The 24,291-nt window shown below is 40.3% G+C and overlaps 1 protein-coding gene across 8 annotated transcripts in view; it reads left to right on the top strand.

Annotated features, from left to right (window-relative positions):
- Usp45 (ubiquitin specific petidase 45) overlaps nt 1-19,337 on the top strand; it is a 70,712-nt gene extending 51,375 nt beyond the window's left edge. For 5 of the 8 annotated variants that reach the window (XM_011250132.1, XM_006538362.1, NM_152825.2 and 2 more), the window contains 5 exons: nt 5,882-6,542; nt 7,619-7,716; nt 11,882-11,968; nt 13,629-13,782; nt 15,700-19,337. In XM_011250132.1, coding sequence (XP_011248434.1) covers nt 5,882-6,542; nt 7,619-7,716; nt 11,882-11,968; nt 13,629-13,782; nt 15,700-15,830 — 1,131 coding nt within the window. In that variant the 3' untranslated portion in view covers nt 15,831-19,337. Of the gene's footprint in view, nt 1-5,881; nt 6,543-7,618; nt 7,717-11,881; nt 11,975-13,628; nt 13,783-15,699 lie in introns of those variants that run through there. The other 3 variants (XM_006538364.2, XM_006538365.2, XM_030253909.1) reach the window with 2 other exon arrangements.
- The last annotated feature ends 4,954 nt before the right edge of the window (nt 19,338-24,291 follow it).

Raw genomic sequence — 24,291 nt, forward strand, 5'->3', positions numbered from 1 at the left:
ATTGGTTCACAGATCTCCCACATACAGATACAGAATGATACATTATCTCATTAATACTCCAGGTACTTCTTTTCTTTTCGGTTTCTCTTATCACTGACAGTGGCATGGAGGATATGCATACCCTTGCCTATTTGCCTACTTATAATTGTTTTTTACTATAATTGACTCTGTAAACAGAATTCCTCAGAAAAGCATGGTCCTTTCAAAGCTGGGAGACCTGGGCTCTCAAGATGGCTCAGCATGTAAAGGTTGCCAAGCCTGCTTCCCTGAGTTCAGTCCCCAAAACCCGTATGTTAGACGTAAAAAAAACTGACACACTAATTATCTAGTAAATTAAATTAGTTTAAAAGCTTGAGTTTATTTATTTATTTTGCTTTGTGCTGTGAATGTAATGTTTTCATGATCGTATCTTCTGTCCATGATATTCTTTTATTTTGCTTTGTCTGCTCTCTTGCTGATGCGTTCAGCTATGGTATCTGTTATTTGATTTGTTGAGTTTTCGTACCTAACAGTTCCCCCCCTTTTTAAAAGTATTTTCAATGATTTATCACGCAAATTATTTGCACAGCATCACTATGCAGATCAGAACATTATCTAGACTGGAAACAAAACAATAATCTGTCCCACTGATTGCCCAACATTATATGAAACACATCATATCAGCACTCACTAAGCAGGTTCAGTGTGTAAAATAGAGAAGAACAGAATCTGCATGTGTTGTTCCATACAGTGCTGGTGCCTAGAATCATTGTCGTCATCATCCTAGCTCTGAGATCAGTACTCATATTTCCTAGTGTCAAAAAGAAAAAAGATATATAATATCCAAAATTGTATAAGGAATAAGATGGAAGCCCAAAACAAGGCAGGGGCACGGAGTCTGAAGAAGCATTATCACTTAGCGCGCACAGCCCAGAGATACGGCATTGACTCAAATCTCAGCCATCACCTAATGTCCTAGGACACTTCTCTCCATCTCAGTTCTCTCCAGTCAGAGCCATTGGTAGAAAACACTTAATATGTAGTTGAAGATTAATAAACAATGGCTAAAACAAAGCAACATTAAAGCTAAAATTAAACATTTTAACACACTTTTGAGATGGCTATTCCCCCTAAAAATGCTGCTGAAGATGGGAAGATCTTGCAACCTTTGTATACTATCCGTATGTATATACAATCTTGTTCTGAGGAAGAGAGTGTGCTGGTTCCTCAGAAGTTGAAAATATAACCAGCACATGATTCGCCAGCTTCACATCTTCCCCGCTTGAAAGCCGTGCCTCTAAAAGGCTTTTGTACATCTGTGTCCACAGAGTCCTAAAGGTGGGAGCACGCAAGGGCATGGAAAGAGAAATGGATTAACAAGATGGGTTAAGTGCACAAACTTCACAACATTTGCTTTTTTCATCCAGATTTTCCAGTTGTGTTGATTGTAGGCTTTTGTAATAGGATCTGATGTTTTTTTGAGTTTCCTCATTTTCTGTTGTTATGTCTCCCTTTTCATTTGATTTTGTTAATTAGGATACTGTCTCTGTGCCTTCTGGTTAGTCTGGCTAAAGGTTGATTTTCTCAAAGAACCAGCTCCTGGTTTTGTTGATTCTTTGAATAGTTCTTCTTGTTTCCACTTGGTTATTTTCAGCCCCGAGTTTGATTATTTCCTGACGTCTACTCCTCTTGGGTGAATTTGCTTCTTTTTGTTCTAGAGCTTTCAGCTGTGCTGTCAGGCTGCTAATGTGCGCTCTCTCCATTATCTTTGTGGAGGCACTCAGAGCTATGAGGTTTCCTCTCAGCACTGCTCTCAGTGTGTCCCATGAGTTTGGATATGTTGTGGCTTCATTTTTATTAAACTCTAAAAAGTCTTTAATTTCTTTATCCCTTTGAACAGGTTATCATTGAGAGTGTTGTTCGGCTTCCACGTGTATGTGTGCTTTCCATCTTTGTTGTTATTGAAGACCAGCCTTAGTCCGTGGTGATCTGATAGGATGCATGGGATTATTTCAATCTTCTTGTATCTGCTGAGGCCTGTTTTATGACCAATTATATGGTCAGTTTTGGAGAAGGTACCATGAGGTGCTTAGAAGAAGGTATATCCTTTTGTTTTAGGATGAAATGTTCTATAGTTATTTGTTAAATCCATGTGGTTTATAACTTCTGTTAGTTTCACTGTGTCTCTATTTAGTTTGTGTTTCCATGATCTGTCCATTGCTGACAGTGGGCTGTTGAAGTCTTCCACTATTATTGTGTGAGGTGAGATGTGTGCTTTGAGCTTTAGTAAAGTTTCTTTTATGAATGTGGCTGCCCTTCCATTTGGAGCATAGATACTCAGAATTGAGAGTTCCTCTTGGAGGATTTTACCTTTGATGAGTATAAGGTGTCCCTTCTTACATTTTTTTTTTGATAACTTTTAGTTGAAAGTCGATTTTATTCGATATTGGAATGGGTCCTCCAGCTTGTTTTTTGGGACCATTTGCTTGGAAAATTGTTTTCCAAGCCTTTACTCTGAGGTAGTGTCTGTCTTTGTCCTGGAGGTGGGTTTCCTGTATGAGGCAAAATCCTGGGTCCTGTTTATGTAGCCAGTCTGTTCGACTATGTCTTTTTATTGGCAAATTGAATCCATTAATGTGAAGAGATATTAAGGAATAGTGATTATTCCCTCCTGTTATTTTTGTTGTTATAGGTAGAAATATGTTTTTATGACTGTCTTCTTTTAGATTTGTTGAAAAAAGATTACTTTGTCGCTTTTTCTAGGGTGTAGTTTCCCTCCTTGTGTTGGTGTTTTCCATCTACTATCCTTTGTAGGTCTGGATTTGTGGAAAGATATTGTGTAAATTTGTTTTATTTTCATGGAGTATCTTGGTTTCTCCATCTATGTTAATTGAGAGTTTTGCTGGGTATAGTAGCCTAGGCTGGCATTTGTGGTTCTCTTGGGGTCTGTATGACATCTGCCCAGGATCTTCTAGCTTTCATAGTCTTTTTTGAGAAGTCTGGTTGTAATTCTGATAGGCCTGTCTTCATATGTTACTTGACCTTTTTCCCTTACTGCTTTTAATATTCTATCTTTATTTAGTGCATTTGTTGTTCTGATTATTATGTGTTGGGAGGAATTTCTTTTCTGGTCCAGTCTATTTGGAGTTCTGTAGGCTTCTTGTATGTTCATGGGCATCTCTTTCTTTAAGTTAAGGAAGTTTCCTTCTATAATGTTGTTGTAGATATTACTGGCCCTTTAAGTTGGGAATCTTCACTCTCTTCTATACCTATGATCCTTAGGTTTGGTCTTCTCATTGTGTCCTGGATTTCCTGGATGTTTTGGGTTAGGAGCTTTTTGCATTTTGCATTTTCTTTGTTGTGTCAATGTTTTCTATGGTATCTTCTGCACCTGAGATTCTCTCTTCCATCTCTTGTATTCTGTTGCTGATGCTCGAATCTATGACTCCCTAGGATTTCTGTCTCCAGAGTTGTTTCCCTTTGGGTTTTCTTTATTGTTTCTACTTCCATTTTTAGATTCTGGATGGTTTTGTTCAATTCCTTCACCTGTTTGATTGTGTTTTCCTGTAATTCTTTAAGGGATTTTTACATTTCCTCTTTAAGCATTTCTAGCTGTTTACCGGTGTTCTCCTGTATCTTTTAAAGGGGGTTATTTATGTCCTTCTTAAAGTCCTCTATTATCGTAATGAGGTGTGACTTTAAATCTGAGCCCTGCTTTTCTGGTGTGTTGGGGTATCCAGGGCTCTCTGGTGGGAGAACTGGGTTCTGATGATGCCAAATAGCCTTGGTTTCTGTTGCTAATGTTCTTGCCCTTGCCTCTTGCCATTTGGTTATCTGTGGTGTTAGTTGGTCTTGCTGCCTCTGACTGTGGCTTGTACCTCCTGTAAGCCAGTGTGTCAGCACTTCTTGGAGACCAGTTCTGTCTGGGAGGATTTTGGGTATGACAAGAGCTGTGGCACAGGGTCAGTTCAGAGTGCAGACAGAAACCGGAAGGATCCTGTCCCAGACTGCTCCTCCGTTCCTGTGTCCTGAGGGTTCAGGCGGGCGCCTCTGAGCAGAAGTGTTGGTCTTAGGTCTGTGCTCACAGGTGTGTCCTCAGTCCTGGAAGAGCAGCTCTCTCCAGGCTGTATTTGGGTATGGAGCACTGTGGCACAGGATCAGGTCCAGGCACAGACAGAAACCAGAAGGCAATTAGCACACTTTTTATATCTCCTTATAATCTACAGATTTCTGCTCTTATATACTTACTGAAGAAATGTGGTTCTTTTGACAATAGTTTCCTATATTGGACAATAGTTTACTTTGTTCTTGAGTTCCCGTGGCTCTTACAAGTTCTTCTCTTTCCATTACTCCCTCTAATGGAAGCTAGAGGGAAATGTTAGCTTTGACTGTTTAATTTTCAGCAAGACAACTTGTAGCCGGCTTCGGCGGTACGGGCATGTGTTTCTAGAGCCCAGGAGGCTGGAGCAGGATCCCAAGCTAAGCTTCAGAGCAGTTCTAGTCAGAGCTGGACTATAGCAAGATCTGTCTCTGAAACCATAAACAAAATGGGGGCACGGTGCTGGGTGGGTGAGGAGAGCTACTGACTTTTATGTATTAAGTAGGGGCATGCAATTTTTACAATCTCTCCATATAGCTATTGAAGTATTTTATAGATACGTTATTTCTCTAGAGATATATCTGGCTGTTATTATTCTATTAAAATAGAAATCAATCTGACCGCCACTATGTGTACCTTCTCCCGACACTGTCTTTTCCTGCAGGACCTCCAGAGCTTCTGGCCCCTCTCTTCACCTCTGGGCCTTTGAGCCCGGAGTGCCCACTGCTGGGGCTCTCCTGTTCTGCTCTGTATCTGACGAGTCCTCCAATCCCCTTAACCTCAGATTAGGTCATCCTGTACGTTTCTATGGCACTTGTATTTTCCCTGTAGTAACAGGACTTCTTATCGACGTTTGGGTTCTTGACCGTGTGGTGCTCACTATTTTCAGTTCTGTACATCAATTATATTGAGTCAAGTTAAAAACTAAGAAATATGCCTAACAGGTGGATCTCTCAGTTCAAGGTCAGCCTGGTCTCCAGAGCAAGTTCCAGGACAGCCAGGGCTACACAGAGAAACCTTGTCTCAAAAAACCAAAACCAAAACAAACAAAATAAAAAACAAGGAAAGAAATATGCCTAAAAAATGTTGTAGATTACAGTTGCAGAAACAAGGTCTTAAGTAGGTTAAGTAAGGAATGTGGGGTTTTTTCCCCCTTGTTTATTGTTTGCTTGCTTATTTTGAGGCAAGGCCTCACTATGTTACCACAAAACACAGATAACACAAGATCAGCAGGCCTAAAACTGGCTAGATTAGAAGTCATTCTACTTCATCACCTGTTTAGTAAAACAACAGTGCTTGATAAAGTCACAGGTGAGCTCAGATTTTTTGGTTTGTTTTGGTTTTGTGAGGCAGGGTTTCGACATATCCCTGACTGTCCTCACAGAAATCCTCCTGCCTCTTCCTCTTGAGTGCTGGGAGTAAAGGCATGTGCCACCATGCCCAGCTCGACTTGGCGGATGTTATCCTGAAGTTTATAATTTATTATTAGCCATTTACTGTGTGTTCTTTACTCGACCAAACACAGTGATAGAAGCGAACAGCTCCTTTGTGTTTGATGGGTTTAAGTCTCCCTCAGATTCCTGTCCTATAGCAGGCCTGGTCCCTTCCTTACAGGTAGCCACTGTTAAGAGTCCCAGGCAACAGTTTACCTTCAAACCAGAGCAAGTTGATTTTCATTTAGGTAGATGGATGTCAGAGGAGTATTTATTGAATAATTGCAGGCAGCTAAGTAGGACTTTAGTGGCATTTGTTTCCAATAAGATCACAAGATTGTTTTCTCTGAAAAATATTGTCAACTTACAGAACCAACTAAGTCATGACAGAAAACATTTAAGAAAATGGCCATCTGAAGAAGAGAAAACTGTTGTTACACACCCAAAGAATGACAACTTGGAAGCCAGCCCGCCTGCCAGCACCCTCAGCACTGAGGCGTCCCTGAACGAGAGCCTCACTGACGGCAGCGAGAGGGACGCCAGCCTAGAGAGCAGCGTGGATGCCGACAGCGAGGCTTCGGAGCCCGAGATCGCTTCCAAGCAGCCTGTGCTGCTGCGGTCCAGGGGTGATTCCTGCGGACACGCGGAGCAGCACCCACACCTCCCACTGGCAAGTGAATTGCCACAAGCCAAGGAGACGCATGGTGGCGAGGAGGAAATGGCGGAAGCGATTGCTGAACTTCATTTGAGTGGCACTGTAACTGGCAATAGAGATTTCCACAGGGAAAAACAGCCACTAAATGTCCCAAATAATTTGTGTTTTTCAGAGGGAAAACATACGAGGCTTCACAGTGCCCAAAATGCTTTTCAGACCCTTTCTCAGAGTTATGTAACTACTTCTAAAGAATGCTCAGTCCAGTCCTGTCTCTACCAGTTCACATCCATGGAGTTATTAATGGGCAACAATAAGCTGCTCTGTGAGGACTGTACTGAAAAGAGACGGAAGTGCCACAAAGAAACCAGCTCCGCAGGTAAACAGCTCATTGCCTGCTTTCTGTGTTACTGATGGGTTGGAGGTAACTCGGGCTTTACAGTTCCTTAATGGGTGACCCAAGTTCCTGGGTGCCTTGGGCCTCTTGGCCCAGGCCTTGTTCTACTTGGGTCTCTGAATTCAGGACACTGGCTGGGCAGAGTAGATTCATTCACAGGAGAGATTACAGTAAATGGAGAGCAAGAAGTACACTTCTCTGTCTTGAAACTGCAAACCCATTTGCAATTGAATCTGAGGGATCTAGCTGTTTAAAACCTTTCTGAAATATCCCTAAAACTTATGGTTGAATCGCTAGTAGGATTTGAAATTACTGCCTCCACAAATCTCCCCTAGTTTTCGTAAGTCCAGTATACGTATTGAAGTTCTTAAATATATTTATGCCATGAATCTAGTGCTTGCTTGATTAGAGAAAGATGAGAATTCTCACCTGATGAATTTTCGCTACCATCAGTGAATGCAAAGACTATTTTTGGTGGCTGCACTGTTGCTTGGGCTGGGGAGAGGGCTTAGTAGATAATTATGCTGAAACAGGCAGGGAGAGGCAGATGCATCTTGTGGTCAACATAGTGAGCTCCAATACAGCCTGGGCCAAATGGTGAGGCCCTAGCATAAAAAAATAAAACGAAACAAAGGAAAAACCCAAGGTGGAAAAGTGATTATGAAAGCTATGTGCGCACTGTCAACTTCCGGCCTCCACGTGCATGTACACAATGTGCGTTACCTGTGTGCCCCCCGCCCCCACAACATACATTTAAAAAGTTTCTTTAATATTTTTAAAACATGCTTTAGCAGGTGTTGTGGGTCACACTTTTAGTCCTGGTACATGGAGGCAAAGACAGGCAGATCTGTGAGTTTGAGGCCAGCCTGGTCTACAGACTGAGTTTCAGGACAGCCAGGGCTACACAGAGAAATCTTGGTCCCCTATCCTCTCCTTCCCCAAAAAACACCCCAAAACATGATGCAATACTATATAAATAGGTTTTTATAAATGCCTACCATGTTATAAGTAATATAGGCAATGAAATTTTACAAGTAACTCTGTTATATGTTATTCAGAAAAGAAAGCAGGAGGAGTTTATACCAATGCCAGGAAGCAACTCCTCATATCTGCCGTTCCTGCTATCCTAATCCTTCATCTTAAAAGATTCCACCAGGTAAGAGTCCGTTTAGCCACACTATAGTCAGGTTCATGATATGTTCGTAGAGTCCTAAGTCCTCTGAGAGACTGTTACGCTTTAGAAAGTGCTTCCTGGAATTAAAAGAATTATGTGAGATTTCTTGTCCTGGGTGAGGGGGAAGCTTGACTAATATTGAAAGATTTAAGTGATGTCTCTAAGTGGTGTGTGGTCACAAGTATGTCTTAATGGAGACTAAATGTTACTAAGAAGACTTACAAGGAGCAAAAAGGCAAAGCCCACACAGCTTTTGAGCTCCCGTGATGGTGTCTGAGCTGGCCAGTGCTGACGAGAGACTAAGCAAAGGAAGGAGGGAGGCCCTACACCCCACCCACAAGGCTTCAACCCAGATGCCTTTAGTGTTAAAGAAAAGATGGCCTTTCTGTAACTGTTTATGATTCAACTTTGGAGCTTGTTCAGTGGGGGTTTTCTTCCTTTTTGGTGTTTGGTTTAAACAGGATTTTCTGTTTGCTAAGCAGGTGCTCTGCCACTGACATCTCGTGCCCTGTTTTTCTTTTCTCTTTTAAATTTAAGAGACAGGAGCTTGGGAAGTTGCCCAAGCTGGTCTAGAATTTTCTGCGTAGCCTGGAAAGACCTTGACATTGTAATCTTGCTCAGGCCTCCTAAGCAGCTGGATTAAAAACCTTTCCTAAAGAGCTGTGTCACCATCCCTAACTGCTCTTTAAAAAATAATAATAATAATAACAATAATGATAACTTTTTAATTTCTCTGGGAGAAGAAATAAATATAGATCTCTTTTTGAAAAGAGTTTTTTGTTTGTTTGTTTGTTTGTTTGTTTTGTACTTTAAAATAAAATTAGTAATTGAGAGCTAGGAAAACAGCTCATAGCTCAGTTGGTAAAGTGGTTAGTCAAGCCCTTGGGGGATGGGCAGGGGGAATCATTGTGAGTTCAAGTACAGCCAGAAGTGCATAGTGAGACCCTAAACAACAACAACAAACACAGAAACCAAAATAATCATAAAAGCTCATGATTCTCCATACCCCATTTTATGGGAACGTGGTAGAGAGCTGTGGGGTCTCATCTCATCTGGATGCCTGGTGAAGGTGCGTCTCCACCAACTATGAACAAGGAAGGGCATGCCAGATGCAGAAACTAATTTGTTTTGTATTTGGTACTTGCGTCCTTGTTTAACCAACTCAAAAAAAGGGGGGGGGGAGGGACCTTGTGTACTTTAAAGGAATTATTTATGAATACTTCAGTCCCTTCTTATTCTGAAGCTGAATGTAACCTCAACCAAGCCCTGGTCTTGTTCCCAAGGGTTGCAAATGATAGAGATGAGTTCCTAAGTAATATCTACCTTTGTTTCTTTGTATCTTTGAAGTCATGTTTTTCTATAGTAACTTTAGAGCTATGTTTAGAACCATACACAACACGGAAACGCAAACCTCAACTGAATAGAGATCATTGTCATAGACATACCAACTGACTGACTGTGTAACTATGCAGATCTGAGAAGGAAAGTGTTGGCTCCAAAAGAGGAAGATGCGTAGAGCTTCTGAAGAGGGAATACAGATTCAAGTGAACTACAAAATAGGCCCATCTTTCCAAGCAAATTCAATATATAAATGAGATTTCCTTTTGTAACTGTGTAATTTAACAAAGATACAGAATTATTTGGGGCTAAAGGAAGACCTAGACATGCACATGTGCCAACAGTGGGAGTTTGCACTGGTAACACTGCCTAGGAAGTCAGTAATTTATATCAGGTGATGTTGTAAATAGAGCAATTTTTTTTCTTTTAAGTAAAGATACTTCCCTAATCTCAGCTCTAAGAACTCGCTGCACTGAAATAGAGGTGTAGCCAGCATAGCCACTTCTCTTACAGATTAAACCAGATGGAGGATTTAGCATCTAGTGTATAGGGCATCTGACTTATATTTTAATGGCTAGAGGAGAATCATTCTGTTAAAAGAAAAACAAGGTGCAAATGACTGCATACATAAAGCTACTTTCTTAGAATTATCACCTAGAAGAGGATTCATCCTCTAGGCCTTTATAGACGCTTTCTATAAAGTAGTTCTAAACAGTCTCAGTGTGACTGGGGAGAGCACACGTCTGAATAATCTTATTGCTGCCATTGGACACTTTCCTGTAGATGATCTTGTAATTTCATGTCAGCTCTCATGTGACTCTTCATGATCATCCGGGGCCTGGGGAGACGGCTTAGCTGATGAAGAGCCTGACATACAAGCAGAAGCACCTGAGTTTGGTCCTAGATACATGTTAAAAACAAAACCAAAAACCTGTTCATGGTTTATGCTTGAAATGTCACGTGAAGGGAGGTAGTCACGGGCTGATCAGCCCGCATAGTCTAATTGGGGAATTGAAGGCCAGGGATAGACTCCATCTCGGGAACCAAATGATGATACCTGCAAAGTGACATCCAAACAATGACGCTAGCAGTTGTCCCCTAGCCTCCATACATACACACACATCCCCAGTACATGCACTCATGTCTGCACTTGTGAACAAGTGCACCCACGTGAAGGAACACATACGTGTTCACAGGTCACGTGGACAACATTAGTTAATTGGTATATTGTGACTAAAATGTTTTTATAAAGAAAACCCAGAAATCAACTGTGAGAAATTCAGTGAAATTATGTGATTGGTATGCAGTGCTATCAAGAAAGCCCTGTGTGAAAGGTGGCATCGGATTTGTCTGTGTATACCATTCGCATTGAAGTATCTTCTCACCTTTTCATTTTTATTACAGTGTGTATCTGTGTGTGTGTGTGTGTCTGTGTCTGTCTGTGTGTGACTCTGTGTGTGAGTGTGTGTGTGTCTGTGTGTGTGTGTGTCTGTGTGTGTATATATGTGTAAGTGTGTGTGTGTCTCTGTGTCTGTGTATTTGTGTGTGTGTCTGTGTGTTTGTGTGAGTGTGTGTGTCTGTGTGTGTGTCTGTGTGTTTGTGTGTCTGTGTGTGTGAGTGCACGTGTGTTTGTGTCTCTGTGTGTCTGTGTGTGTGTCTATGTGTGTCTGTGTGTGTGTCTGTGTTTGTGTGTGTGTGTGAGAGTGTGTGTGTTTGTGTGTGAGTGTGTATGTGTATGTGTGTCTGTGTTTCTGTCTCTGTGTGTCTGTGTGTGTGTGTCTCTGTGTGTTTGTGTCTGTGTCTGTGTGTGTCTGTGTGTGTGTCTTTGTGTGTGTGTGAGTGTGTGTGTGTCTGTGTGTGAGCGTGTCTGTGTGTGTGTGTGTCTGTCTGTGTTTGTGTCTCTGTGTATGTGTGTGTGTGTGTCTCTGTGTGTGTGTGTGTCTGTCTGTGTTTGTGTCTCTGTGTATGTGTGTGTGTGTGTGTGTGTGTGTAGGTGAGAGGACAACTTTTGAGAGATGGTTTTCTCCTTTCACCATGGATTTTAGGTATCCAGCCTGGGTCTTAAGGCTTGCACAATAAACACCTCTCCCTGCTGAATCATCTCACCAGCCCTCAGTTACTTTTTGTTATCATCACATGATGGAAAACATACATTTTTTTCAAGGTTATCTTTGGGAAGTAAAGAGAAAAAAATAAGTAGAATTTTCTTAAGATTATAAAGGTTCATTTGACTGATGTATGCATACCATTTACTTTTATTAAAAAAAACTTTAAAATGCTTAGTAAATATTATTGAGTTTTAGAAACGAGAAGTACCTAATAAGATCTCTTTGTACCCATTTTCTGTTGTGACCTCAATGAGGTTGCCTACATTCAAGTTCATTTTTTTTTTTTTTTTTTTTTTTTGGTTTTTCGAGACAGGATTTCTCTGTATAGCCCTGGCTGTCCTGGAACTCACTCTGTAGACCAGGCTGGCCTCGAACTCAGAAATCCGCCTGCCTCTGCCTCCCGAGTGCTGGGATTAAAGGCGTGTGCCACCACGCCCCGGCTTAAGTTCATTTTTAACAAGTCATTGCGTTAGGTATCTTTAACCCTTTGTTGACTACATTTCTATGACAGTATATACCAGTGGATTAGCTTTTAGCACATTAAATTTATTTTTTTCCATTAATTGTTGTAAAACTACAGAGAAGGTAGTTGATCTATGAAAATTTAGATCTATGCAAATATCTTTTAGAATTCTTTTGGTTTTAATTAACATATACTTTAAACTTAATTTGTACTTTTTGTTTTGTTTTGTCTTTTTAAGGCTGGCTTGAGTCTTCGTAAAGTAAACAGACATGTAGACTTTCCGCTTACCCTTGACTTGGCACCGTTCTGTGCGGCTACCTGTAAGGTATGAGATATTAAGAGATTTGATTAATTTGCTATTGTTTATTAGACCATGCTTTTGGTTTTGTTTAAATAAACTTCTCTTCTTGAATGAGTAATTGTGGCGTGTTAATACATCAGATGTGACTTTTGTTCTTTGGAAGATGAGCAAGGTGTTAGGCATGGACCCCAACCGTCAGAGCTGCACACTCTTAGTTATGAGCAGGTGATATGTTGGCTTTATGCCTTTCTGTTCCTCTGCGGAAGCCAAATAATGATTATAGTTTTAGCACTTGTGAAGGTCTGTATGTTTTGCAAATAAACACACTACTGGGTTGTTTTTATGCTATTTCACAAATACTGATAGCCATGTAGTTGTTAACTGAGTACACTAGGCCTAAATTGCTGATGCCTTACTAACAAGGTTCATAATTGCTTGCAGATACTTACATGTAAGACGTGTGTGGGCAAAATTGATGAGCATTTTATTGAGGAAGATAGATTTAGGGAGATGAATGTCATGCTCATGATTACTGGCCTCAGGGCCAGTTTTGTGGTGTCAGGTTACTGACTGAGCTGAATCTAGCGTGTTGACTAAATGAGTGCAGCTTTCTGGTGAATACAGTTTATTAGATGTGGAATACCAGCTCCGTCAGTTACTAACAGTCATCATTCTTAGGAGTAACAGATAATTCAGCAATAAGAAGGAGGCTTTGCAAGCTCAGTGTTTAGGTTTTAAGAACAATGTGTTTTTGAAAGCACCTATTGTAAAGAATTACTGACCTACTTAGCATACTGTGGACAGAACAGTGCAATGAACTTCCATCCTCCATTCCTACAGTGTCAGGTCTGTGGTCAGTCTTGTCCGTCCCCCACCCCCACCCCCCATGCTTGTCTATGCTGTCCTCTGTAACTGCTTTGAAGAAAGTACCATTTCATTATAGATGCCTAAACTACAATAAGTACTGTGTTCCTTTTCTGTTTTTGTTTTGTGTGTTTTCCTCTTGAGATAAGATCTTGCCCAGACTGGTCCTGAACTCATGAGCCCTCAGCCTCAGCCGCTCAAGCACCGGGATTGTAGGCTTGTGCGCCATAACCACCATGTCCTTTCTACTATGGATTGCTTTTTGTGGTGGGTGGGGATGGCAGTTGAACTCAAGACATCACATATGTACTGAGCTAGATATTTCTGGGCCCTTCTCTAATGTTAACCCAGCCACAGTGTCATTTAACATGTCCTTTATACAGTTAGTGTTCATATTTCCTGTTGTCATATGCATATGATTTTTAACGTGAATTAGCATTCAATTCATTTTAAAGATCAATACAATAATTACATTAATTAATATACAAGCAAATTGATGCTTATACTATGTTAAAGTATGGTTTCTTCTTCCTTCTTTTGGACTCTTTCTTGTATTTCACGATAATGTAGAATTTGATGATGACCTCTGTGATTGTTCTCTACGTGAGGCAGTTGTGAGCAGAACAGAGAGGACTGTGTGCGCTTGGGTTTGTTAGTCCCCCTCTTTGTTTTGTTTCCGTAAAGCCATTCCATAGAGGACATTTTGTCTGTTAACAAGCACAGAGGATCTCACTATGGTTCAAGAATACATTTTTCTTATGTGTTTTTATTTTTTCATGAGCTGTTTGACTAAATGTTACCCTTTTTCTCTATTTGGAAGAATATAAGTGTGGGGGAGAAGGTTCTCTACGGTCTCTACGGTATAGTGGAGCACAGCGGCTCCATGAGAGGAGGCCACTACACTGCTTACGTGAAAGTGAGAGTACCCTCCAGGAAGCTGTCCGAGTGCATCACCGGGAGGAAGACTGCAGCCGGTACGCCACCTAAGGATATCTCCTCCTAAAAGCTAAAGATTTATTCTGACTTTTTAGAAAAGGAGCTCCAAATGGATTCATTTTATTAATCTTAAGTCTGCTTAGATAATCTTCAAGAATCTTAATCATCACAAAGTAATATCCTTTTAGGCAATATGAATTGACAATTTTTTAAAGTTACTTCAGAGACGCAGTAGTTCTTTGCTGTTGTTGTTTTTTGATTTTGTTTTTGTAAAAACAATATGTGTGTGCATGTGTCTGTGTCTGTGTCTGTGTCTGTGTACTGGTGTGCACAGCATAATGTGGCTGTCTGCGAGTAAATACCAGCAGTTTGTTCTGGCCTTCCATCTTGTTGTCCTGATTTTGCCCCTGGGCTGTGTATGTCAGGCCTGGGGACTTCTGGGCTATTCTCTTGCTGCTGCCTCCCATCGTCCCATAGGAACGCTGGGATAACTGACACATATCACTGATAGATGAGTGGTTTTGCCCTGGTTGTGGAGTCAAATTCAGATCATCAAGCTTGTGTGGCTAGTGCTTCTAACCACATCCTCAGCCACATTCCCCTTTTGAAGATACACCAGCTATCAGAGAGCGGGACTTGGAAACGTGCTAGCTATTACTGTAGGTCATTGAGTTTGCTTCTCCATTCCCTGGATTCCTTTCTTTTCAAAGGGTTTAGATTTTGTCAATGGGTGTCTGCGTGAATGTGAGGGTGTAAAGTGCACTTGCGCAAAGAGTCCAGAAGAGGGCATCTGATCCCTGGAGCTGGAGGTGCAGCGCTGGCTGCGATGCTCGCAGGTGCTGGGAACTGAACTCTTAATCATCTGCAAGAACAGTATGTGCCTAGCAAACACAGAAGTGGATGCTCACAGTCAGCTATTGGATGGGTCACACGGCCCCTAATGGAGGAGCTAGAGAAAGTACCCAAGGAGCTAAAGGGAACTGCAACCCTATAGGTGGAACAACAATATGAACTAACCAGTACCCGGGAGCTCTTGACTCTAGCTGCATATGTATCAAAAGATGGCCTAGTCGGCCATCACTGCAAAGAGAGGCCCATTGGACTTGCAAACTTTATATGCCCCAGTACAGGGGAACGCCAGGGACAAAAAGGGGGAGTGGGTGGGTAGGGGATTGGGGGGGTGGGTATGGGGGACCTTTGGGATAGCATTGAAAATGTAAACGAGCTAAATACCTAATTAAAAAAAAAAAGAAAAAAAAAGAAATTTTTAATTTAAATAAAGCCATCGTTGAGCCAGGAAAAAAAAAAAAAAAAGAACAGTATGTGGTCTTAACTGATGAGCCATCTCTTTTACCTCCCCTTTATTAGTTGTGGTGTTGTTAGGTTGTTGTTTTATTTTGACATAGGAGCTCACTATGTAGCTCTGTCTAACTTGAAACTTACTATATAGATTAGGCTGGCCAAAAAATCACAAAAACTACCTGCTTTTACCTCCCTTATGTTAGGATTAAAGGTGTGTACCACCATGTCCATCTCTGTTATTAGCTTTTAACATATATTTATTATTTGTGTGTGTGTTGTATGTATGTGTGCCTATGTTTGGCTGTCAGAGAACAATCTCATGTACTCAGTTCTCTCCTTCCACCTCTGTGTGGGCTCTGGGGATGGAGCTGCTGCCCAGGCTAGCACAGCAAGCCCCTTTCCTCCCTGCACCATCTCACCAGTTTCTCCACCTTCTTTTTTGGTGAAAATGAATATTTCTCTGGGAAACTAATTATTATAAGGCTAATATTTCACTAGATTTTTAAGTTAAAAATTTATTAACTGGAAGTAGTTATCAATCTTAGATCTTATAGATCTTAGAATTAAATACAGCTCATAATAACTGTGTCAGTGTTTACAATTTAGAAGACATAAACACACTAACTGTAAAATTGTACTTTCTGTTCTGCTAGGTTTGAAAGAACCTGATGGTGAATTGGGAGGCCACTGGGTCCATGTCAGCGACACCTATGTGCAGGTGGTTCCAGAGTCAAGAGCCCTGAGTGCACAAGCTTATCTTCTTTTTTATGAAAGAATATTATAATATCTGTTCATTGTTATTTAGTTCATTTTTATTTTAATGCTGAAGTCGTAACCATAATATGTAATGTGCCTTCTTAGTCTTTAGGAATAGTGCATCCTTCCAGCGTTATTTAACTCTTTCAACATGTGGTGAATCCTTTAAAAAAAAATTAATTAATTTGACAGGCAGTTGTGCATGCCTTTAATTCCAGCACTTGGGAGGCAGAGGCAGACAGATCTCTGTTTGAGGCCAACTAGGGCTATTCAATAAAACCTTGTCTTGAAATATTAAACAAAAAGTTAATTAATGCTTTCAAATCTATATTCTTTTTTTTTCTTTTTTTTTGCTTTTGTGAGACAGGGTTTCTCTGTGTAGCCCTGGCTGTCCTGGAACTCACTTTGTATCACTTTGTAGACCAGGCTGGCCTCGAACTCAGAAATCCACCTACCTCTGCCTCCCAAGTGCTGGCATTAAAGGCGTGCGCCACCACTGCCTGGCTCAAATCTATATTTTTAAATGTAAAAACATGTTTTATGTTAATTTTCATGTCCATGGAAATTGCCCCTACACACACACACACAGAGTTGATAGTAAAGCAACCCCCTCTATGATATGACTCATCCTTACATGCATTCAAAGATGATGCTAAATTGGATCTTTAGTATACTATTTCCTAATGTAATACAACCTTCCTGAGTGGATCCAATATATCTTATGCTACAATTTGCTTACTTTTTGTTGAAGCCTTTTTTAAGCTTGGCTGTTTTGAATCATACTTCACATTTTTATGTGCTAGTTATTTTTCTAGTAAACATTGATGTGAGTTTATAACTATGAAAGGAAAATCATACATCCTTGCACCACCCCACTTTAAATCATCTCAGGGCTCTGCAGTGGTGTGTGTGTTAGTCTATAGGAAAAGTTTCTAGAACAGTCTGAACTAGTGCCTAATGTAACATAATTAATTTTTCATATTTTATGTGAGTCAGTAGTATAAAAAGGAGCCATTGTAATTTTGGTAGTGTGAGTTTACAAGTAATGAATTGATTCGCTTATTGCTTTGAATATTTGAAGGTATTGAAACATTTCATAAACTAATCATTTGCAGTCTTTGAAAGATAATTTACAACACATAAAACTGGTAAATAGAAGTTATAGTCTATATAGGAATATAGAATACTTTAAAGTTTAAGGATATCTTTGAACTGTAAACCACCAAATTATATTTATAAATGGTAGAGATCATATTCTTATAACCAACAATGAATATATAATACTTTTTTACTTCTATACATTAATACATGTTAAGCATAGTTTTGTCTTCATAAGCATTTATTTAAAACTTCAGGTGGATAGTTAGGGTTGTAGTTCAATGGCAAAGCACTTGCCTGGTTCCATCCCTAGCAAAACAAAGAAAATATTCAGGTGGGCTTGGCTACTTTCATGGGACACAGACTTGCCACTTCTGTTCCCCTTAAATAAGCAGTAACACAGAATAGTTTCTTCTAGCATTCAAAGGATTGAACTGTGAAAACTTAGCATGAAAAATATTACTACCAAGATTTTCAATAATCAATGAAGTGGCTCACTGATACATAGTATTGAATCAAGATGTAAGGGAACAGGTTCAATGTCTTAGTCATCAGTGCCTGTGTTTGATTCTATGGGCAAATGTGAGGGAGAGAGGCTGTAAACTGTCCAGACCTTTAGCCAGGATGGAACCTTCTTAACATGTGTAACATAAAGTCCCCAGTGTTGCCTCTTGATATGTGGCTGGGTGAAACTGATTGTCTAATGGAGACATTTTAAGATTGTGGAGAAATTTTCAATGGTATTTGAATTTTTTTAATTGAAGGTGAAGAAATATATTTTATCTGTAGAGCCCAGTTGTGTCCTCTAAAAAGAACTTTCCAGTGTCTTCTGTTTCATCAGACATTCAGTGTTATTAATCTATTGACACGGAAGAGTCTAGCACCAGAGCAATGAATGAGAAAAATAATTTATTTGTTCAAGCTAGCCTGTCATAGCAGTTGCACCCACACCCCCAAACAAATGCAAGCGGTCAGCCTTTTTCCCCCCTCTCTCCTGGAAAAGATACTATTAAGACATGTACAATCTAAGCAGGTTCCAATACCGGGCATATGATAGTATTTTATGAGCCTTTAAAACAGAAAAACCTGCTGAGTGATGGTGGCCCATGCCTTTAGATTCAGCACTTGGGAGGCAGAGGCAGGTGGATTTGAGTTCAAGGACACCCTGGTCCACAGAGCAGGTTCCAGGAAAGCCAAGACAACACAGAGAAACCTTGCCTGAAAAACCTTGGGGAAAAAAAAAACACCCTAAAATCTATATGATTTTATACATTATTCTAGTAGTGATGTACAAATAAAATGTTCATTTATTACCTAGTTCTGAGGAGATTCTGGAATGTATTTTTTTTTAATGACCTAAAGTTTGAGTGTTTTTCTTGTCACCTGAAAATGTAGGAAAATGGTTTGATTTGATATCTAGGAATTTCTTATCAAGCTTATGTAATATAGAAAAATCACCCAGATCTACACTTAAATTTTTGTTCTTACTTTGAAGTTTTCCAAAGCACATTTGTAGAAATTTTAAATTGTGAGGCCACTGTACTAACAGATTACCTCAGGAAACCGTGCAAACAAACAAGAATGTTTACAGATCCGCACAACTAGTCAGTGCTTTGGCACCGTGAATTTGAAAGGTAAAAGAGAGAAGTTTTTATCTAGAAACTGGTTTACAGGGTACCTCTAGCCCCAGTTCTCCCCTGACTTTCCCATATTTAAAATAATAAAATTCTGATGATGTGCCAATTATGTGAATGCTTGTGACATAAACAAATATACATCTGTATTTAAGATTTGTTGTTTAATGTTTTAAAAAATAATATGAAGACTGCTTATGTAGGTGGTCAAGGGGATGATCATATATCAACAGAGCTATTTTACCATAGTTCTTAGCTTGCATGTGTGATTAATTAGTGATTTTTATGTAATACTTGAATAAGATATCCTGAAGATATGAAATGTCTTCGTGAAATGTAGCTGTGAAATGTCACCGCACATCAAATTTTTATAGTACAAAATAACATCCTGCCTACTTTCATGAACTTTATACTCAGCTTATTTTTCTGCATGACATCTGGTCATATAAACCTAAACCAAATATGTGCGATAAAATCAAGCTTTCAGCTAGCATCCATTGCAGTATTAGAGAAATGATTTCTGCATTAAAATGTTTTTGTTCATGCAGAAATCATCAATTGAAATGTGTTTAAAAGATGATTATTTTTAGGTATCAGTAATACATTCATGGTATCATTCCTTCTCTTTCATCCAGTTTTACAGTATTTTAAAAATATCTGTGTAACTTATTGAGCATTATTTGATCATTGCTGTATGTAAAAGATCACAATAAATATTAGATTCTTATGTTAATTGATTAGGCCTAGAGTTTTTGCATTATACATTGTTAGCAGAATGTTAATAAACATTGTGTCATTGCCTATTTTAGTTCCCTGGCTTGCTATAAACAAGATATAACTGAGGAGTTTGTGAACAACACTTTCTGGCCTACACTCTTAGAGGTCAGGAAACTGAGGACACAGACAAACAGATCTACTGTCCACATGAGGCTCTGGGGGTGCGCTCTGAGTGTTCACCTGGTCAAGGAGGAAGGGTTTCACAGTCAGAACCTAATCACTTTCTAAATACTCCACTTCACAGAACTTTCACATGGGGAGTTTGTGAATGGGGCACAAACATCTAGTTCATAGTGGCCTTCAAGTTCCAGGAATGCACTATTTTAAAATAAATTTGTCGCCAATCTAATACTAGGAGTTGTATCTATTAGTTCTTCCACTGAGCTACGTTTTCAGTCCAGAAAACAAACAAACCTGTCAGCTATTTCTCATAATGATTTGAGTTATTTAGATAGGATTGTGTCTTAGTCAGGGTTTCTATTCCTGCACAAACATCATGACCAAGAAGCATGGAAAGGGTTTATTCAGCTTACACTTCCATACTGCTGTTCATCACCAAGGAAGTCAGGACTGGAACTCAAGCAGGTCAGGAAGCAGGAGCTGATGCAGAGACCATGGAGGGATGGTCTTTACTGGCTTCCTTGGTCTGATGGAAAGATGGAATGGCCTGTACAGTGCCAATTAGGTGGTAATAGCATGAAAGGCTGGGGCAGAGTTCTTCAGAAGGCAGTATATGCTTTGAATCAGTGTTCGATATATGGTGCAGTTTCCCCCATAGCCAGGATCCATGGGTCCAGGAATCAAGGGGTGGAAAATGGAATAGTTCCACTTACTATCACTCCTAGTGACCCTCTGGGAAAATTTTTGCTTCCTGTCCCCATAACTCTAGGCTCTGCAGGCCTAAAAGTTTTGGCTCCAGAGAGGGGAGTGCTCCTACCAGGAGCTACAACAAACATTCCATTGAACTGGAAGCTCAGACTTCCCCCTGGTCATTTTGGGCTTCTAATGCCCTTAAACCAACAGGCTAAAAAAGGAATAACAGTGTTAGGAGAGGTGATAGATCCAGATTACCATGGGGAAATTGGATTACCTCTTCACAATGGAGGTAAGCAAGATTATGTCTGGAATGTAGGAGATCTCTTAGGGTGTCTCTTAGTACTACCATGTCCTGTGATTAAAGTCAATGGGAAACTACAACAGCCTAATCCAAGCAGGATGACAAAGGATGCAGACCCATCAGGAATGAAGGTATGGTCAATCCTCCAGGAAAAGAGCCAAGACCTGCTGAGGTGCTGGCTGAAGGTGAAGGAAATACAGAATGGGTAGTAGAGGAAGGTAGTTATAAATACCAATTAAGGCCATGTAACCAGTTGCAGAAACGAGGATTATAAAGTAATATGAATGTCCGTCTTATTTTGCTAACGAATATATTTGTCTTTCTTCCAATTTCTTTAACATCAATTTGTATTTAAGTTGAGACACTAAAAGGATGTTCCCAAAGGACATTGTAAATTTACAAATGTGTTTGCGATTGTACGAGGATAGTTATATCATGTTAGGTGTATTCACAACCTTGTTATTGTTTCATGTGAACATGAGATATTATTTGTGTCAAGTTGACAAGGGGTGGATTGTAGTGGCTATTCCTGGTTGTCAACTTGACTATATTTGGAATGAACCACAATCCAGAATTAGAAGGCTTACCATCGACCCTTATCTGGAGGCTTGGAGATAGAAGTTTCTGATCTAGATCTTGGTATGGAGATCTTGAGGCATAGTGGCTATGGATTCCAGAAGATTAAATCTCTGAGTTCAAGGTCCTCTGGGATTAAAGGTGTGGTAAAACACACCTTTAATCCAGGCTACACCTTCTGCTGGAGACAATATAAGGACATTGGAAGAAGGGAGTCTAGCTTGCTCCCTCACCTGCTTGCCGTGTGGGACTGAGTAACTGCTAGATCCTTGGACTTCCATTCATAGCTACTTCTGAACCATTGTTGGGAATTGGACTGCAGACTGTAAGTCATCAATAAATTCCTTTACTATGTAGAGACTATCCATAAGTTCTGTGACTCTAGAGAACCCTAACTAATACAGATTGTATACTAGGAAATATGTTGTGTACATGTCTGTTTGTTTGTTTTAACTCTTTTGGAGTCATAAAGCTTTCAGAGGTTATGATGAAAATTATATACTTTTTTTTAGAGTATATAAAGGCAGGTTTATTGGGATGTGGGTTTACTGGTCCCAAGAATGAGGACAGGGAAGTTGCCGTGGCAAGGGAGAAAGAAGGGAGGTAGATGAGAAAGAGTGTATACATTCAGAGAGAAGAAAGAGAGAGAGAGTTATATACTTAACATTTTTATTTGATCATTTATGTGTGATGGTTTCTATATTCTTGCCCCAGGGAGTGGCACTATTTGGAAGTGTGGCCTTGTTGGAGTAGGTGTGACCTGGTTGGAGTAGGTGTATTACTCTGGGCATGGGCTTAAGACCCTCACTGGAGCTGCCTGGAAGTCAGTCTTCCACTAACAGCCTTCAGATGAAGATGTTGAACTCTCAGCTTTGCCTGCACCATGCCTGCCTGGATGCTGCCATTGCTTCCTGCCTTGATGATAATGGACTGAACCTCTAAACCTGCAAGCCAGCCCCAATTAAACGATGTCCTTTAGACTTGCATTGGTCATGGTGTCTGTTCACAGCAGTAAAACCCTAACTAAGGCAAGAGTGTTTGTTGAATACCTGCTCTTTGATTGACATTAGGAATATAGCAGCGAATACAAAAAATCACTGAAGAAGAAAATCTGTCAAGTGAGTGTACTGGTCTTCCTTTCAGTGTCTCGGGTTGTGATAAAACATCATAAGCAGAAGCAACTTGAAGAGAAAAAGGGTTTCTTTTGTTTACATTCATGTATCACAGGAGGAGTCAGGGCAGGATGTGATGCAGAGGTCAGTGGAGTGCTGCTTACTGACTTACTCCATGGATTGCTCAGTTGGCTTTCTTAATGGACCTAAGTAAGCCCAGGCCAGGTGTAGCACAATGCTCTGGACACTTCCACATCAATCACTTATTTAACACTGCCCAATAGACTTGCCTACAGCCCTGTCTCAATGCCTTTCTCTCCTCTGAATCTAGCTTGTGTCAAGTTGACATAAAAACAGCCAGCACATAAGGGAGAAAACCCTCAAACCATATTGCTTACATGCTGTTGGGCATAACACCTAGCCAAGAAGGATGTCCCAGTGATAACAGATTAGTCAGAGTTCTCTAGAGCCACAGAACTTACCGAATGTCTATATATTAAGGGAATTTATTATAAGGACTTACAGCCTGCAGTTCAATTATCCTAACAATGGGCAGCCGTGAATGGGAAGTTCAAGAATCTAATAGTTGCTCAGTCCCACAAGGCTAGTTATTTCAGCTGGGATTCTGTCTAAACTAGAATCTTGAAGAACTAGGTTCCAACAGATGTGCTGGCAAGTAAGTGCAAACAGGAAAAGAAGAGTGAGTCTTCCTTCTTCCATTGTCCTTATGTAGGCCTCCAGCAGAAGGTGTGGCCCAGACTAAAGGCCTAGATGTACCCCCACCCCTGGATTTGGATCTTTCTCTGTCTCTGCTTGCCTCGATCTCCTGGGATTAAGCTGTGTACTACTTTGCCTGGTCCTGAACTTTTCATGGTCACTACATCTTAAAATCTGGACCAAAAACGTGTGTCATCCCAAGTCAAGATCCAAGTCAGAAGCCCATGTTGTCTAGTCTCAAGATCTTAGTGACAGGTGTGCTCATCATTTCTGGATTGTAGTTCATTCCAGATACAGTCAAGTTGACAACCAGGAACAGCCATCACAGCAGACCTGATAGTACCAGAGAGAAAGCTAAAGAGAGAAGAGTGAGTCTTATCATTTTAGGGCCGTCTCCTGAAACAGAAGCCGAGGAGAGAAATCTTGATATTTCTCAATATTTCTCCCAGAAAAACATTATGTGTCAAGTATTTGTAGTTTTAGAAATTTGTGGGTTTCCTGAAAGCTTTTTCATGCATTTCAAGGATTACACCCAAATAGAAAAACTCAAAATGTTTGCAAATAAACATGTATTTTCTAATGATTTATTTTAATTTTTATGTACATTGGCATTTTGTTTGCATATATGTCTGTGTAAGGGTGTTGGATCTCCTGGAACTGAAGTTACAGGCAGTTGTGAGCTGCCCTGAGGGTGCTGGGAATTGAACCTGGGCCCTCTGGAAGACCAGCCAGTGCTCTTAACCACTGAACTGTAACCCTGAGACCATAGCACAACTGACTTCATGGTGGAGTACCACACAAGTTGTAAAATTTAGCATGTAAACAATCTCATCTGCCAAAACAAAGGGATAATCTATCAAAATCCATAATTCTGGGAAGGTCTCTAAAGGTACTAACCTTGCCTTTTGGCTTCTGTAGGTCTGCTTCTGGCTTTTTGTCAGATATTTGTCAACCCAGAACATGGTTTTTGTGCTTAAAAGCTCCCCCTGAAAAAGACTCAGGCCTACACAGGAATACCAAACACCCATTGTACTCTCTGGTGGGTTAATAAAGACTTTCCATTGACTTAAACCCATGTCCAAATATCCTTCTCTGATGAATACCCCACATCAGAGCCATTGCTTCAGGCCCAGTGATCCTGTTTCTTCACAACTGGTTAAACTGCATAAATACCTCCACATCTCAATTGCCTTAAAAGGAACCAAGGTTATTTCCTACTCAGCAGTCTCCAAAGGAAACCATCTCACCATAGCAGAGAAGAGCGTGTGGAAAATTCTCACTCTAGCAGTAATGTTTTATTATAGGTGTGTTTCTCTGCTCACAGGCTAGTAGTTATGTGATCCTGTGGACTACAAGGAAGGAGAACAGGGTGTGTGAGTTTACTAGAAGTCTCTGTCTCTATACACCCTTCTAGTCACCAGGCACTTAGCTTTTCTTTCACACTTGAAACCACAATGA

Source organism: Mus musculus, chromosome 4, assembly GCF_000001635.26.
Source record: "Mus musculus strain C57BL/6J chromosome 4, GRCm38.p6 C57BL/6J".
In the NCBI taxonomy this organism is placed as follows: domain Eukaryota; kingdom Metazoa; phylum Chordata; class Mammalia; order Rodentia; family Muridae; genus Mus; species Mus musculus.